This window comes from Macrotis lagotis, chromosome 7, assembly GCF_037893015.1.
Source record: "Macrotis lagotis isolate mMagLag1 chromosome 7, bilby.v1.9.chrom.fasta, whole genome shotgun sequence".
Lineage (NCBI taxonomy): Eukaryota > Metazoa > Chordata > Mammalia > Peramelemorphia > Peramelidae > Macrotis > Macrotis lagotis.
Genome location: NC_133664.1, coordinates 137,333,465 through 137,346,810, shown reverse-complemented (window position 1 = coordinate 137,346,810; position 13,346 = coordinate 137,333,465). Strand labels below are relative to the sequence as shown.

Genomic DNA, 13,346 nt, shown 5'->3' with positions numbered 1-13,346 from the left:
ATTTTTAGAAAATTTTCCCCTTTGGAAACTGCTTTCTACCTCCATGCCCTGCTGTATCCCCCTTCTGTAGAATGTAAAATCTGAAGGAACCATTTCAGTTTCTGTTTCTCAGAGATCTAGAAGTATCTTGCAAATAGTAGGAACTTAATAAATGTTAAATTGAATTGAATTTTTATACCCCCAAAAGCACTTTCTCTGCAACCGATTTTCAAAGTCTCTTTGAAGATAATTATATTAGGCAGGTTGTATTAGAAGGTTGAAAAATGACTAAAGATATAATGCCAAGGAACCATCTTTTGAAATTTTCCTGCTTAATTAATTATATACATATATATATATTAAATAAGAATTTATGTATCAAAATTTCAAGTTCCATAAATAAAAAGGTTCTAAAGTAATCTTTATTAAACTTAAAGGACAAAAAATATTCATGTTTCCTTTATTTCTCATAATGACCATCAGCTTTACAGTCATCATATACAGAGAAAGCTGGGTAAATAATTGTATTCTATTTTCAACATGAAAATATTGTACCCTAAATTATACCAGTTATTCAGATGACCTAATAATCTTACAGAGGCAAGCACTCCTAAGGTCATATGTATTTTGAGGAATTCATAATTATTGCTTCTGGCTTTATGTTGACCCCTTTCAGAAAAGTCAAGTTCCTGTTTCATGGTTTAAAAATAAAAACTCAAAACAGGATGAATAGTTGGGATGTAATTCTGAGTAAAATATCTGTTACCATAAGTGCTCTTCAACTGCTACAACATAATCACAAATGCTTTAAAGGTCAAGATCAGTGCAAATAAATATTTGTTTTCCTTTAAAAAATAATAATACTGCAAGTGATTTTTTATTCTGATGGGTCCCTTCAACACTTTATAGTGAGCACTACAAAATGGAATATGCTAACATAAAATATCTAAGGTAGCTATGGCTCTAGAAATGTCTAATTCATGTTAAATGTTGAACTAGGATGTCTATGTGTTCAAATATTGCAGTAGAAGAAGTTTTGGTTCCTTTGGGTTTATTTCTTTGCATTTAAGCCCTCATTCACTTAACATATTTGTTTGGTATTGACTTACATTTGGCTGGAACTCAAATGTGTAAGTAAATTGAAGGATGGGGCTCTTTTCATAAAAGAGAGAAATCTTAGAATATCACTTACTTGAAATGTCCCTGAGCAGCTGCTGAACACAAGGGTGTGAAGCCATTTTTATCAGCAGTATTAACTTGTGCTTCTGCATTCAGCAGCAATCTCACACAGTCTAAAGATTTTAACAGAAAACTACTTTAATGCCTCTAATTTGGAAGTTATGAAAAAATACACCCCCCCCCAATGATATCCATGCTAAGGATATTTTCTAAAACCCACAGGTCCTGTGGATGAGCTGTTAGTTTGATAGACATGTCATGATGGATTTCTCATAACCTACATAGAAGTAGCTTCAAGGAACACTCAAATTCTCTTTCCCAATGTGACAACACAATTGAGCATTAAATCAAAATGGGAATGTTCTGTTTAAGTCTAAAACAATGCCCTCTGGTTTTAATTACTTTTCTTGATGTTATGATAATAGTTGAAAATACCAGGGCTCACAAAAAAGGGCTCAAGTAACTCTGCCTTCCCCTTCCCTACTTTGTACCCTCATTTAGACATATTTTTCTGGTTGTTTTGAGAAGGGTTAGATATAGACAGTTGGCACATAAATTGAAGTCATCCTTTCACATTGTGGCTTAATAGATCTTATCACAATCAACTCATTGAAAACCTCTTCACTAAGAATAAGTATTATGCATCATTATGTATTGTGGCATTCCTTGAAGTATTTGATATTTATCTTGAAATCATTTGGAGTTGCTTCTGATTTTTAATTTATATCGTGCTTTATTTCCCCACCAGTCAATAAGTTTCCTAAAGTCAGAGACTAGTTTCTTAAATTTCTGACTCCCTCTAACTCCTAGAAGAGCACACTACACTGAGTGAACATCTCCACTTGTTGCCGCATGTATATTCTATCTCAAAATGCATGCCTTCTCCTCAGGGAGGGAGACGGTGATCGAGGGAGGGAATTTTGAACTCAAAAATTATAAAAAACAAATGTTAAAATTGTTTTTAAGTGTAATTGAGGAAAAATAAAATAAAAACATTCTTTAAATAAATAAATACTTGTTGACTATTGAATTTCAACCAAGCTCTTGGCACTGTTAAAATAGTTCAGCATCAGAAGTCAGCATGATTTTATCAGTGGAAATGATACTAAAGAAGGATTAATATCTACTTTGCCACCATACTCTAAGAACCTGGGGCCTTGCCATCTGACTTGTAGTTGGAACCATCTTTATGTGTTTTCTTCTTAACAGAGACTGTCCTGCCTTTCTACTTCTATCACTAGCATGTAGTTCAGTACTTTGCACATTGTAAAAGCTGTTTTAGTTATTTTATTCATAACAAGAAAAACTAAAAGTACTTACTAAGTATCATCTGGGTCAGGTATAACTAAAAAGCCAGGTGTTTTGCTCCTCTAGTCTAAAGCTCTGATTCAAAACAATACTCTTATTTTGGGAAGTCTCTTAGAGGAGCTCTAATATTATCAAAAAATGCTCTCCTATTTGAATGTTTTAAAGTATCAGGGGGTAAAACTTAAAAAAAAACCTCCTAGTTATCTGAATTACACTGTAATCATCTAAACTATATAGTTAATGCTAATTTATACATCCATGAATGCTGCAGCAGTAACCATGATAACATAGTATGGTGTGATATACTTGACTATGGTCTTATTTTTAGAAAGAACAAAAATAATTCACAGATTTTATCACCATACCATTCTGACTAATTATCACATTCAATCCTCCTAAAAAACCCAAACATCTAATTAACTATCCCCTTTGCTAAGTTGCTCTAATACACCAGAACTAGAACCTTTTCTAACTTTTAAAAATGATATTATTTAATCAGAAGTTAGAGAGGGCCTAAAACCTTTGCTTTAGTACCCATCAATTGCTTGTTATGTTGAGCAATTTCTGGCTATTTATTCAAAGATATCATAGATGGAATGATTTATTGAACTAGAAATGTACTTTGCATTGACAAGTTTTTAAAGTTAGTCCTACAGAATTCATTGGTGTTGGGAATTAAGAGGACAGAACTTGTTTTTCCATTAACTGGCAAAAGGAAAGGTATTGGGAATAGACATACATATATATATATATATACATATATATGTATATATATATATATGAGTATATATATATATATATATATATATATACAAAGATATAGATCTATATTCAGTTTCTCTTCCACGGAAATTTGTTACAAGGATCAAAGATATAAATGTATGCTAAAATAACAAACGATAGTAGAAACAAAATATTCTTTTATATCTAAATTGTTCTATCCCTTTAGAGATGTGAATACCTGAGGGAAGTATTGAGATATCTCATTCTTTACCTGTATGTCCATTCTTAGCAGCAGAATACAAGGCAGAAGAGCCATCTTCACAGGAGTAATTAATGTCCAGTCCTTCTTCATTAAGCAGCATTGATAATAAAGTGACATTTCCCTGGGCAGCAGCTTGCTGAAGAAGGGTGGACCTGCCAGCCAGGGAGGCAGGACCACCACTCATTAGCAAAGGGGTTAGGGAGGGTGACCAGCCTGTGAGTTAAAGTGACCCAAGTTAGATGGGGAGGTGAAAGAAAATGAGTATTATCCTCTTCTCTTTTAATCACACAAATGTGCACACTCAACACACACCCACACCCACACCCACACACACACACACACACACCCAACAGGGGGATATACAATTTCTAACACTAATTGGTCTGTTAAGATTTATTTAGTCTCAATTGTTATTTCACTCCTTTTTTATCAGTCATGAATTTAATCTGCACACAGTGGTGATAGGTTATTTTTAGTTAAGAAAGTCTCAGTTTATTATTATCACAGGTTAATGTAATGAGCAATTTTAGAAAATATCACAGATACTAATTCTAAAATTCCTTTTCCAAATTCCAGTGCTAGTCAAATATGAAAAACAGAACATTTGTGTCTGTTCTATTTTTTAATTCAAGATTTTAAAGTGAGATTGAAGATATCAAAATATATTTATAATATAAAATGAAGGGCCTTTTTCTCTCTTTGCTTGAGCCCCTCACAGTAATCACAAAATGTGACATTTTCCAGCACCAAGCACTGCTAAGGACTTCGAATATATACCTTTAAATTCTCAGTTTGGAAATAAGATCTAAATAAAGTAGGAAATACACATGATCTACAACTTAAACATATATTCACTATACCTCAAAATATATAAGAATTATTTTGTCAGTTGATAACTATCTGGAAAAAGCTTAAGTTATCCAACAAAATAGGTCAGAATATAGAAAAGAGTTTTAATAGAAATTTTGAGAGTTATCTTAGTTAGATAGTCTTTATCAGTATTTCGCAGCCTTAGAAAAGAATTTGTTGAGTGTGTGAAGCCTGCTAATAATGCTATGGAAAACTTTCTGAACTCTTCCTTGGTCAAAAGGCTGTAAAAACAAAAAGGGAAAGTATAAATGCTTAATGTGAAACTATTATTTAGGAATTCTGTGCAAACTTCCAAATGAATAAATTTTACAGTTACTCTCCCAGAAAACTCATTGCACAACACCCCTAATGTGCATATGTATTTGCTATTTTCAAATATCTGACTGGAATTCCCTGACAAACTATAAAATATATTAGCAAATTTTATACTTCTGTTATAGTACATAAGAATAATGGTATGCCTATGTATGCAGACATTATAGCTATTTGGTTCTTACACTTGATTGGTTGATTTCACTAGCTCACAAGGTGAAATGTGTCTTTAAATTATTTCTATTTTCAAAAGAAAATTATTTTCCTTGCTAGAAAACATAAAGGAACAGAAGCCATATGTATAATTTAAGCTACTATATTGCTTCAAATTAAAATCTGGGTATTAATTTAGGTTCATTAATTATGTATGGCTTTAATCTTTAGTAGATTACAATGCCATACAGAACCCATGTATTTGTAAAATTAAATATTTATGAAAACCTTATAATCCTTTCTCCAGATAAATACTTTTAACTATTTTGATCCTCCAGAATTCTCTCCTTTATGGAATTATCTCATTATATTTCTTTAAACCATCAAAATTTAAATCAGGTAGATCTTTTACTGATTCACAAAAAAAATTACAGAGATGAAAGTTACACACTGGAGACATTAACTATGCAACAGGATATAAACAATAGCAAGGAATAGCTTGGCCCCAAACCAGATTCCTTGGACTGTCTCACTATAATCATCTTTAATAAACTATAAAATTTAGTCCAAGTACTCTTGGATCTAATCCAAGGGATTTATGTTATAGAAGGTTGTTATGAACCTGAAGGCTCCTAGGGAGCACTAACATTACTTGATTTGCCTTTTACTTTAAAGCTAATCTTCTTTTGAACTACTACAAAATAAACATTTTAACAATGGCCTTTTAATGTAAACTACTCTTCTCCTTTCAGTTGTGGTTTCCTGAGAATAGAGTGCATTTCAAATGTAAGCATCAGAAAGATAAAAGTTTTTTTTTGTTTTGTTTTGTTTTTAAGCAGCAATGTTTTTCTTGAGTCTTTGTATAAATGAACAGTCTCACAATTAGCAGCCAGGCAGATTTGAAAGAGGAACATATTTTAATCATACTCTCTAATTGTTTTTAAAGGTAGAAGCACATTTTAAAGACCTTTTTACAAAGTAATTAAAAAATATGCAGGCTGACTATCATCATGTTTTAACATAAGGTGAAATTTCATACCTTAACTATGGTTTTTGAAAAAGTAGATAAATATTTAAGTATTTTAATGAAATCAATTGAAACATAATAGATGGAACCCTTCTAAAGAAAAGTGAAAGTCTTTTCCACAGAAAGTTTATTTTCCATTTAAAATTCCTATACATTGATAAAAATGGTAGGTTTTAACTGATTTGTAAATTATATCCAGGAAATGACAGAATAGGATATTTTAGTAGTGTTAGGAAAGGTCAGTTTCATACTGGAAAGTTAGTACACGTGAAGCCACTGTGAAAGTTTGCAAAAGCATGCAATGAAGGAAGGGCATGAGGACAGAAAACAGCTTCTGGCACCAGCTTCAGAATGTGGAGGTGGTTAATTTCATTTGAGTCTCTTTTTTTCTGATTTAGTCCCTAGGCCAATCACATACAAAGAATAGAGAAATTAAATGAACTAAATTGTGATATAGAAGAATACCAAACAAAGAAAATGGAAAGGAAAAAAAATGCTAAGGGTATGGAAATTCAATAGCCTGGAGTAATTTCTATTTTAAATATTTGTTTATCTGTCAAATGAAATATGCTTCTTGGGGGACCTGAACCATTAGAAGAACTTTCATTCTTCTCAGAAGTGCTTCAACTATTTCCTCCTGAGAATATTGCTAATAAAGAATTACATTAATTTGCAGTACACTGTGTTCATTATGAATGCTGTTGTTTTATTTCAACTGGCCATGTGATATAATTGTATCTCCTACTGAAAATAACCTTCTGAGATTAAAAAATACTAATTAGGGGCAATATATAGGCAATATATAATGGAGTATAGTGGAATAATAGCTGTTCTCAGTAATGATATCATAAGCAGTATATATATATATATATATATATATAGAGAGAGAGAGAGAGAGAGAGAGAGAGAGAGCAGGTTCATGACTGCTCTCTGGGGAAGGGATAGGGAAAAAGAAAGAATGTTCCCTAGTTTAAAAGAGTAGGCTGGAGGAATCTGTCTTGTTTTTTGCAGTAAGAAAGGGATTGACCTATATGGATAGTATTTTAAAAATCATAGATTTACACTGAAAATTTCAAGTTAATCTACATGTAGGGATGATTTATATCCTATAACACATGGTGGCAAATTCAGAGCTAAACACAACAAAAGACCGTTGTGCTGTGCTCTTCAATTCTGTTCTGGGAATGCCAAAAAAAAACAAAAGGAGGACATCGATGGAGAAGCTAGTTTAGCTAATCTTGAGCTGTTGCTATTGCTGCTCTGGCCCTCTCCCTTATAAGTTCTATTCTTCAGCTATAAGTGAGGTAGTTTTTCAAAGGATGGAGAATTGAAGCACTGCAGGTGATGTCTGTTGTCTAGTACTATATCCTATTATTTATAAAAATCATTCTTAGAGATTCACTACTACTCGTGAAAGTCATCGCTTTTAGAGAACAAATACTCAAAGAACTAAGACTTGGCTAAAAACAAAACAAAAGAAACTTCTACAATGTGACATCAGGTCATGAACCACTTGGGCACATCCTTCCTATGCCCCAGGGCCACAGGAGTACAGCAGAGAGACCAGGCAAAAGTAGAAAATGTGACTAGAGCAATGGGACTATTTATATGGCACAGGGGAATGAACACTGGGTTGGATTCCGACTATGATACTTAATATCTGTGTGACCTTGAGAAGTCAGTTAACCACTAAAGATCCCATGTCCTTCTTGCAACATGTCATTTTTGGACTAGATGCTCCCTCAGGCAACTTCTAGTTCTAAAACTAAAATATTATGAAAATTAAACATATATGAGTATTATTCTTTAAAGTAGACCCTTGGGGGCAGCTAGATGTCACAATGGATACAGCACCAGCCCTAGAGTCAGGAGTACCTGAGTTCAAATTCAGTCTCAGACACTTAATAATTACCTAGCTGTGTGGCCTTCGGCAAGCCACTTAACTCCATTTGCCTTGCAAAAACCTAAAAAAAAAAAATAAAGTAGAACCTTGGGAAGCTAAGCAATGTTTCTATGGGTGAGGGATGCCATATTTTTTATAAAAATATTTTAATATAATTATCAACAGATACAAACATTGTAATATGCAAAGAACACAAAGGAGCAGTTTCATTACCACCATGCTATATAAATTTAGCAGATATATAGGATCATATTTCTAAAGCTGGAAAGGACCTCAAGCCTTTTAGATCTGCTATTTTACAGATCAACAAACTGAGGCCTTAAGTCACAGACAATAACTGTCAGAGGTAGAATCTGAGTTTGTGTCTTTGGACTCTTAAAAACAGTGTTCTTTCCACTATATCATGCTCTTCTTAAGAAGCTATATACTTTCCCAAAAATGCTACTTGCCATTACTCAAAATATTTTCAGAATGTCTCTTTGAAACCTGCCCCCAAAGTCTTAGACCTTTACTTTGCATAACTCATAAGTAGCAAGTTTTCATAGTCAAGGCTTGGGGAAGAAGGGAGTTAGATGTTGAGAAACATCAAAATGGCAACTAGAACCATGTTTGACACATATTATAGGTGATCAGTCCTAATCTCAAAAACTGGGAACAAAAATGGGATGTGCTATCATAAAAAGAGACAGATTTTCTTTTGTGGATTATCACTAACTAGCAAACATTTTTTTTCCCAAAGAGTCAATCTAAAAATCATTCTGAACAGCATCATTTCATAAAATATGTCACCACCCAAGATCTGAAAGGGATAATATTAATTTGGAAATACAAATTTTGATATACTCTTTTAGAAATCAATGTCTCATTACCTTATCATTACTTAAGTGGACAACATAGCTTCAGAGTGAGAAGGGCCCTTGAAGGCAATTTAATCCAACTCCCTCATTTTGTAGCTGGAAAACTTATGCCCAGAGAAGTTAACTGATTTGCTCAGGGCCAAACAAATCCAGTTAGAAATTATCTGAGGAAAGATTTGAATGTAAGCCTTTTTGATTTCAAGGCCAGCATTGTATCTGGTAATCTATAGAATCTATAGTCTTTTTCCCAAGTCCCCATAATAATTTATATGGAGTGTGGAAGAGACTATATAGCACTTCCCTTCAATGCCAGAAATTGTCCAGAAATTATACTTTCCTTGGTATATTCCAAAATATTAGGAAGTCCATCTGTGATAAATTATTGGAAGGAATGTAGTGTCAAATAATCTAAACTTAAATCAAAGGTGTGTAAATGTATTTCCTTTTGTAAAACATTTACAAAAAATTGTAAAACTTAAATGGTAATACTACCCCCACCCCCCAAAAAATTATGGAGAATTGATCTTTGGATCTAAAAAAACTGGGTTTATACCCTGCCTTTAAACACAAGCTTTGGAACCCTGGACAATTCTCTTAACCTCTCATTTCCTTCATGTAACTTTTTAATACTATTACCTGTTTATTTGCATTGGTAGAGTTTTCTAATCATTAGCTCCCTAAAGTGATCAAATTAAAGGCTTAGATTAAAAACAAAAAACAGAACCAGTCCAATTTCTAAACAGCTCTAGTTTGTGTTCTCTAATTGGTAATAGTAGAAAGTGTCATTACTTTTAGAATTCAAAGACATGTCATTATATTAACTATATTAACTAAAACCAAGGTTTACAAACTAAGTGTGTTAAGGAAAACTTTTCATCTTTCCTGTTGTTTCAAGTGCCCAAAACAAGAATCTCTGTGTTCCAAACCACTATTTTTAGATTTGTTTTTAAAGAAGAGAAATTTAACAAGAGACTAGATTTTATTTGGCAAGATGAATCGCCATATCCTTGAACCTTCAAAGAATAAAAGAAATAAGAAAAAATAAGAAAGGGGAAAAGGAAAGAAAGAAAAAATATCACAAATGTCAACTGAAATCAAAAAGGAAAGATTTCAAGACATTGTATAGGAAGTTGAAGCAACTGAGAGACCAATTGTACAGGACAGAAAACATTCTCAAGAGAGGTTGCAATATTTCAATCCCTTTACCTGATGCTGTTACCAGGAGGCTGTCTGAGGCACATGGTCTACAGGATGAGGCACTAACGGGGTTTATGGAAGAACTACAGGCAATGGTGGTGGGAATGACAAGGGGATTTTCTGAACATGCAGGTTGGTTCAGTCCAGGGGTTTCAGAAGGCCAGGCACCCACCTGAGAAGTGGCCATGGCTGAAATGGCACAGCCTGCAGGTGCCACAGTTAAATCTATGGTTGGTTTTGGTGGCAGCTGAGGGGAGGGTGACTTAGAAAGGTTTTCCTCATTTATTACCCTAATTCCTTGTGGTGAACTGGAAGGAGATGAAGCCGAGGTTTTGTTATCAATTTTGGCCCCTGAATTAGAGGATCTGCTGCTATCCATAATAACTTTGATTTGAGGGTGTGGTGGTGAAGGAGTTTGGGAGAGCCCTGGCTTTTTTGGAGGGATGGGAGGAGGATTTCCACGGTCAACTCTTGGGGCACTGGGAGTCTTTAAACTCATCCTACCAACAGGGGGACAGGTGCCAGCTTCTACTGGATGGGGTGCTCCAGGTCTCACGGGAGACCCTGCTTGAGGGCTTGTAAATCTTGAGAGTGCTTGGGTTACAGTATTCCGAGCTAGCTGTTTGGCTACTAGGTTGTCGCGACTTGTGGGAGAGACATCTCTTGATGGAGGGCTTTGGGTAGTATTTCCATTTTGGTCCTGGTCATTGGCATTGCCCTGAAATCTAAATCTAGCTGCTTGGACACGTGGATTTGGACCTGGATGCAAAGATGCATTGGCACATGGTGAATGGGAACTGTGCATAGATGAAGCTAGTGAATAGTTCTGAGAAGCTATGCTTGGTGCTGAAGAGGTGGGAGGGGAATTACTAGGAAGAGGGGATGTGCTACTTGATAAAACTGGTGTTGAGCCAGTACTTGGTCCATTTTCCTCGATTCTGTTTGGACTTGGAGGTGGGATAGTAGGTGTAGGGGGAGCAATCAAATCACTGTAGGAAGACTGCCTGTCAATAACTGGCTTTACAAAAGCAGTATTGGCGCAAACACTTCCTTTTGCACTGCCAGAAATGAGGGGACTTGCTGTTGAAGGTTTTACAGGGACAGTCAAAGGCAACTTCTTAGTGTGGTCAGTACTATCCACAACTGTGTCAGTCTGGCAGGCAACAGACATTGATGAAGACCCTTCTGTTCCCACAGATATAGAAACCAAGCGTTTGTCTTTTGTCTTGCGGGGAAGAGAAAGGCTTGGTTTGCTATCATTGCCCCTCTTCAGTTGCTCGATCATTTTTTTCATCTTGTCTATCTCTTCTTTGAGGTCAGTTGTGTGTGCTTCTTCTCTGTTAAGCTTGGCCCGGAGTTGCTCCCTCTCTGTGTCAAATTCGGAGAGCTGTTTCTCCATCTGTGCTTCCATCTCTGCACTTCTTTGTTTCTCTGCAGAAAGTGCTTCTTCTAATTGATTTGTCTTTTTCTTTTCCTCTTCAAGACTGGCCATGACTTCTTCCAGCTTCTGAGCTTCCTCTATGATTTTACCAGATAACTGTTTGCACTCCTTGACCAGCATTAAGACAACATGTTTATTTTTGCCACGTTCATCCTCAAGGCGAGCAGATAACTTCTTATGCTCCTGCTCCAGTGTCTGTAATTGCAGCTTTTCCATTTCCAGCTGAAAGAGAATAAAAAGTAGATTTTAAATTAAGGTATAGAAACTTCTGCAGCTGGATGTATAGGAAGGACTACATGTTTTCAAATGTGTGTATTGCATATGAATAATTTTTATATGGAATGGGTTTTTGGTAGACAGAAGGTTTTGCTTTGTTTTTTTTTTTCTTTCCTTAGTGGAGCAACTCCTGAAATCAACAAGACTAATTTGCAACTTCAAAGCAAAAAATTGAGGTCAGGAATGTATTTCTCATTCCTAACTTTAAAAGTGACTAAACACAGAGGATTATTCTGTCCTACTTTAGCATACTTGACATTGTCTAGCTGGTCATTTTAAGCTATAGAATAGTTTCAGTAGAAGTGAAGGCTGTTTCACTATATTAGCATATATCCCTACACACAAACACTGATTCACAGGAAAACATTTTAAAATAAACTGGTTTAACAGAGATAGATTAAAGGAAGAGCTCCCCTATTAACTACATATATTTGCCATAGATGTATGTGTGACATATATTTTATGGTCTACTCTAGAGGAAAATATTGGTATGAAAATAGAAAAGGGTGAGCAATTCACTCAGCTGATTCAGAGTATATTATATATATAGATATAGATATATCATATATCTATATATATGTATAAAACCAATATTTCCACAACTCTTTAAAATTTACAAAGCATTTTCTTCAGCCATCCCTGCTGGAGAAGTGATATGGAAATTATTATCCCATTCTATGGATGAGGAATCATGCTCAGAGAAGATCTTAACTAATTCACACATCATCGCATCCCACGGAAATAGAAGATCTGGGAAGAAAAAACAGATCTCCTGAAATTGTGTATTCTTTCCACTATGCTATAAAGCAGTCAGGTGTATGGTAACTGATTGTGAATTCAACCACAAGGAGTACTGGTTCTACTCAGAAGGTAATAATTAATGATTTCATGTCAAATTTTTTTGGGAAAAAAAGTCCTCAGTGGAGTGCACCAGCAGTCTATGCTTGACCCTCTATGGTTTTAAAATTTTCATCAATTACTTGGAAAAAATATAGGCAAGTCTACAGACAACACAAAACTGGGAGGGATAGCTAAACCCTGAAGACAAACCCTGGACATGAAGAATCACTGAGCTAGATCTCATAGAGTTATATTGAATAGAGACAAATATGAAGTCTTGAATTAAACTAAAGTTTAACTTGAGTTTTAAAGATTAGCTAAAGTAAAAGATGGAGGAGACATGGGCAGACAGATTTGTCTAAAAAAATCTAGGGGAGGTGAAAAAGGAGACAAGAATATTCAATTGTATATTCACTATGTATTAACTTTTCAAGTCAACAGTCAAAGAAGTCAAAGTGTTCTTGGGCTTACAGTCAATCTGATTAATTCAATTCAACTCAATAACAATCTTTTATTATTCAGTTGTGTATGACTCTTTGTGAATTCATTTAAGGTTTTCTTGGTAAGGATACTGATGTGGTTTGTCATTTCCTTTTCCAAGACATTTTACAGATGAGGAAAGTGAGGTAAACTGAATCGAGGTTAAATTAATTACCCAGGGTCATATACCAAGTAAGTGTCTGAAGCTAAATTTGAACTCAGGAAGATGAATCTTCTTGACTCTAATCTCAGCAATCTATTCACTGTGCCATCTAGCTACCCTGGGAACTTCATGAAAATTATCTTCTTTATCTTTTCAAAAAGAAAATAAAAGGCAGAATTCCCAGGACATTTAACCCATGGAAAAGTATTTCTATAGTATATGTAGAAAACGAAGTACATATTTTTAAATTGTTCTGTAAAAAAGCAATATCCTGGCCTGAAAAACAATAGTTTCCGAATACAGAAGTAGAAGGGAAGAGAGACAAAAGCAGACAATACTATTTGTAGGACAGAGATTTTTGACTTGTGCACTGACA

At 34.6% G+C, this 13,346-nt stretch overlaps 1 protein-coding gene across 1 annotated transcript in view; it reads right to left on the bottom strand.

Annotated features, from left to right (window-relative positions):
- Positions 1–13,346, bottom strand: part of LOC141494160 (cortactin-binding protein 2-like) — a 122,121-nt gene that overhangs the window by 27,194 nt on the left and 81,581 nt on the right. The window contains exons 4-6 of the mRNA XM_074195285.1: positions 9,780–11,433; positions 3,461–3,664; positions 1,172–1,271 (exon numbers count right to left, since the gene is read on the bottom strand). Coding sequence (XP_074051386.1) covers positions 1,172–1,271; positions 3,461–3,664; positions 9,780–11,433 — 1,958 coding nt within the window. The remainder of the gene's footprint in view (positions 1–1,171; positions 1,272–3,460; positions 3,665–9,779; positions 11,434–13,346) is intronic.